The sequence below is a fragment of the Labrus mixtus genome, chromosome 24 (assembly GCF_963584025.1).
Source record: "Labrus mixtus chromosome 24, fLabMix1.1, whole genome shotgun sequence".
NCBI lineage: Eukaryota > Metazoa > Chordata > Actinopteri > Labriformes > Labridae > Labrus > Labrus mixtus.
The window spans coordinates 13,680,428-13,685,366 of NC_083635.1; the positions used below are offsets into that span (position 1 = coordinate 13,680,428).

At 53.0% G+C, this 4,939-nt stretch overlaps 1 protein-coding gene across 1 annotated transcript in view; it reads right to left on the reverse strand.

The window, feature by feature from the left end:
• Positions 1–513: 513 nt before the first annotated feature.
• Positions 514–4,939, reverse strand: part of LOC132959890 (NHS-like protein 1) — an 18,211-nt gene continuing 13,785 nt past the window's right edge. Inside the window, exons 8-11 of the mRNA XM_061033140.1 lie at positions 4,760–4,939; positions 2,261–4,639; positions 1,923–2,010; positions 514–1,368 (exon numbers count right to left, since the gene is read on the reverse strand). The exon at positions 4,760–4,939 is cut by the window's right edge and continues 802 nt beyond it. Of these exons, the coding sequence (XP_060889123.1) occupies positions 741–1,368; positions 1,923–2,010; positions 2,261–4,639; positions 4,760–4,939 (3,275 nt within the window). The 3' untranslated portion in view covers positions 514–740. The remainder of the gene's footprint in view (positions 1,369–1,922; positions 2,011–2,260; positions 4,640–4,759) is intronic.

Sequence of the window (4,939 nt, forward strand, 5' to 3'; positions counted from 1 at the left end):
AATCAATCATGTTTTCTTCAGTTTCTCTTTTTATTGTTTCTCTGCTCATAAACAAACACTGGATTATTTACATCAACTGTTTCCTGCTTCATGACGTCCATATGTTTACATCTCAGCTCCATCGCTCTACTTTTCATCTACAGAGACTCTAAATATGTCTGCTACTTAATGAAGGAGTATAAACGTCATGAAAAAGAGAAGAAGAAAGTCTGCAGAGATGATGAAGATTATTTACAGAACAGGAACATCAGAGATCAGCTGATCCTCAAACTGGAATATATCCAAACAGTTTAATAACAAGAAATCACATCAGCTGATTCATATTTATATCACATCATGTACCTGCACCGTCTGTTCACTCTTTTGAAATCTCTTTCTGACTTTATAAGTTCTAAGTGATTCTGTTTTAATGTCAGACTGATGGTTTGGTTCCTCTTAGTGAGTATGGAAGCCCAGAGAGGACACACTTCACTCTGTGAGGATGAATGTCCTCTGAAGGCTTCCGTACAGGAGAACTTGAAACACCAGGATGATATTAGAACATTTAAACATTCTGAAGTAAGAAAAGAATAGAAACGTGTTCCTCGTGCATTATTTAGAAAACTCTTATCAAGCAAAGATCAAAGAACGTTCAGCGTCAGGAGTAATGTCCCCTCCAGGCTGCTGTACTTCCTCTTCTGTTATAGAGCAGCCAGGTGTGCTTCGTCCAATCAGATGGTTCAGTGAGGCAGACGACTTCATCACCAAGTCTCCACCAAGTCGCCTCCTGAGGGAGACTCCAGAAAGACCTCGTCCCCTCCCTCCTCCTCCTCACTGCCCTCTTCAAAGATGGCCGTCATGGGGGCGGCGTACAGGCGGCCGCGGGCGGAGAAGCGTCGGCTGGAGGAGCAGGGAGGAGTGGTGGAGTGAGGACGTAAAGACGAGGAGGAGAGGAAGAAGAATGGAGAGGAGGCGGAGTTTAGGAGGAGGTGATTCCATCTGACCATCACAGACAAGTTCTGACTGCTCGGAGACACGGGGACGTCCATAGTCAGGTGGGTGTTTGGGTCGTCATGTGGAGGGTGAGGGGGCGGGGCCAGTGACATCACACTCCTGAGGTCACCTGTGGATGAAGAAGCTGCCACTCGGAGCCTCTCGGCGGCTGACAGTCGAGACGTTGACTCAGAGCGGCTCCCCTTCCTCAGCAGGAGGGCCTTAAAACTCTCACTCCTCTCTGACCTTTGACCTCTGATGGCTGAAGGTCGCATCACGCAGGGGAGGGGGTCAGTGGGGGACGACAGAGAGGAGGAGGAAGAAGACGAGGACGAAGATGAGACGCGTTTTCTGTCATCTTCTGATCCCTTTCTTCCAAACATCTTTCTTTTAGACCTGAAAAAACAGAAAGAGTCACCCGGTGTTCTTAAAGGGACAGTCGCCCCGTGCTCTTAAAGAGACAGTCGCCCCGTGTTCTTAAAGAGACAGTCGCCCCGTGCTCTTAAAGAGACAGTCGCCCCGTGTTCTTAAAGAGACAGTCGCCCCGTGTTCTTAAAGAGACAGTCGCCCCGTGCTCTTAAAGAGACAGTCGCCCCGTGCTCTTAAAGAGACAGTCACCCCGTGTAAAAACAGGATCACTGAGCGACCAAACATCAAGATGTTAAAAACACAAGGAGGGAATAAACACAGGGCGGGACTCTACTGACGTTTGGACCATGTGGGATCCATCTAGTTCAACCTACGAAAGTTCACACTACACCTACTGCACATCGAGTGACCAATCACAAGCTTTACCTGCAGATTAACCCCGCCCGTTCATGCTGTGCCTTCCCATAATGCACTGTTCCACAGAGGAAGAATCAAGCAGACACATGAGGCTGTGCACGACTGGTTAAAGCATTAGATGTGTGTGTGTGTGTGTGTGTGTGTGTGTGTGTGTGTGTTCCTACCTGTGGATGACAGCAAACAGATCGTCTGTGGGTCGAGGTCGAGCGGAGGCTAACATCTGATCAGCTGACACTCTGACAAACAGATCAGCTGACACAAAGAGAGCAAACAGGAAACAGAGAATTGAAGTTTAAATAAATGAAAGTCAGATTATTCTTCTGAAGCATCATCAGCCGGAGGACGAGACACAAGCTTCTCTCTGCAGGTGGTTTATAAACATCTCTCATTCAGACGCTCTCTGACTCCACTAGCTCACATGCTCTAAGGCAGAGGAAGACGGATTAACCCACTAAGACTGTAATACCACAGTTCCACCACCGGGGGGGTAGAGGCTACTCACCATCCTGACTTCCTCCATCCTTCATCAGCTCAGCTCTCTCCTTGGGCCTCTCTCTCTCTCGCTCGTCCTCTGGTTCCTCTATAAGAAGCTCTGGAAGGTAAAGCTCCCCCTGCAGGCCGTCAGTGGACGGGGCACTTTGCAGTGAGAACTTTTTGTGTCCAATCAGAGGGCAGCTCGTTCTTTCAGAGTCACTTCTGACTTTGTCACATTTTTTTGTCTTCCCCGTCGTCTGTCTCGCCGGCGTTGATGTCACTTCCCGTTCATCTCCAGATGAGGACGAGGACGAGGAGGAGGAGGAGGAGGATGATGATGATGAAGAGTGGATCGATGATGTCATGATCAGCAGCTGCTTGCCGACTCCTCTCTTCCTCCTCTTTCTTGTTTTGTCTTTTTTCCTGGAGGTTGATGACATCATCATGTCCCCCCTCACAGCTTGGTCTTCATCTTCATCCAGCCAGGACCTCATCATCATCATCATCGTCCTCTCCTGATGGAGACTGGTCCTGATGGAGGACTCTGCTGCTCCATGTGAGTTCTCCAAGGTTCCCCCGGTTCCTGAGGTCCCCCAGCTCTCTTCCATGGTGTTAGGCCACACCCTGCCATAGTCCCCATAGGCGCCCATGGTTCCTCGGGTGCTCCTGGTCTGCATGGAGTCCCAACACTCTGAGGTACCCCTGGAACCACTGAGCAGGTCCTCAGTAGTCTCCATGATCCCTGATGGTCTCTGTGACCCCTCAGAGATCTCTCTGAGAAGAGGTTTGGTGGTTTTGGGTGAACTCAAAGACAGATCCGGCTTCTTGTGTATTCTGGGTTTGAGTCTCTGAGGTGAGTCAGATGATGTGGGGTCTACCGGCCAATCAGAGGCCTTCACTGAGTGAGGCGGTGAGGTCATTTTCTCGACTCTACGGGTGCTTTGATTTGTGCTCACTGAGTCAGTGGGAGGCTGTGATTGGTCGGCTGTTCCCCTTCCGGCCTCGGGGGACGCCATCAGACTCAGGACGCAGAGATGGGGCTTCTTGGGCAGGGTGGGCTTCTCAGGTGAGCTGACTGTCTTCCTGTTGTTCAGTTCATCCTCCTGCAGGTCTGGACTCTTCTTCTCTTTCAGGGTTCTGGTTCCTCTGGGTCCGGTTCCACAGAGGGTCCAGTAGGACGACTCCACAGAGGATCCTGCTCTCTGTGCAGACTCAGACTCCTGTTGTTGATGCAGAACCACATGTTGGATTGTGAAGGTTTCTTCACACCTTCTGACCCAGGGACCATCAGGACTGGAGACCCCCCTCTCTTCTTCCTCACTGGTTAGCTTAACCCCCGAGCGTCTCTGATCAGCGTAGCCCTGAAGGTCTTGAAGATACGGTTCCTGGTTGTTTGTCAGATTGTAGTAATCCTGCTCAGGTTTAGTTCTGTTACTTCCTGGATCACAGACATCAGAGGTTTCATCGAGTTCAGCTTCACGTCGCTCAGCTTCACGTCGCTCAGCTTCACGTCGCTCAGCACCGTCTGGTACAACATGGACGCTGTTAGCATGGTTAGCGTTAGCTGACACTGTGTCAGTCTGCTTGAGTGTAGCTGATGTAGCATCATCAGCTAACACGGTGCAGGTCAGCAGGACCTCCTGACTCTTAATGGAGCGCAGCTTTACGCCCTGCAAGGCCTGGGTGGTGACCAGCGGGCAGGGGGGCGTGGTCGCTCTGACACCGCCGCTGCAGAGGGAAGACACAGGGGGCGTGGCCGCTCTGACACCGCCGCCGCACAGGGGAGACGCAGGGGGCGTGGCCGCTCTGACACCGCCGCCGCAGAGGGGAGACGCAGGGGGAGGAGGCAGAGAGGGGGGGGGAGGAGAAACATCTGGAATGTCTGACCTGATAGGAGGTGGAGTCAGAGGAGGCTGGGAAGGTGATGATGTCATGGATGACAGCAGGGCATGATGGGAACTCTGTCTGATGGCGTAGGAGTACGGAGGAGGAGGAGGTCGATAACATACCCGAGGAAGAGGAGGAGGAGTGGGGAGGGATTTAGGTGGGAGAGGAGGAGGAGGAGGAGGGGGAGGAGGAGGGGGAGGAGGAAGAGAAGGAGCAGCAGAGGGTTTGAAGAAAGGAAGGGGAGGAGTCTGGAAGGGACGAGGGAGGGGAGGAGCCAGAGGAGGAGGAGGAGGAGGAGGAGGAGGGGACTCACGATAGGGGGAGAAGAAGACAGAAGAAGGAGAGGAGCATTCTGGGAGAGGAGGAGGAGGAGGAGGAGGAGGAGGTAGCTGATGTTTGGCAGCGGTTTCTGAGGAGGTGCATGAAGAGAGGGAGGAGGTGGAGGAAAAAGAGGAGGAGGGGGAGGAGAAGAGAGAGGACTTACGCTCTGGTACGGGGGGTTTTGGTCGCCCTTCACCATGATACCTCATCATGGGCAGGGAGGAGACAGCAGGGGGGAGAGGGGGGGAGAGAGGGGGGGAGACAGCAGGGGGGGAGAGAGGGGGGGAGGGGGGTTGGAAGAAGACTCCGGAGCTGGCTGTGAGAGGGGAGGATGGAGAAAGGGGGGAGGACACGGGGGTACCAGGAGTGGGGGTGTTGGACTGGCTGGAGTATCCACTGGAAGGAGAGGTGAGACAATGCAGAGAGGGCTGCACCTCCTTCTCTGAGGGGGGGGTGTGGGACCCCCCAGTGGAGGGTGCGGTCTGGTGGTCCAGGATCA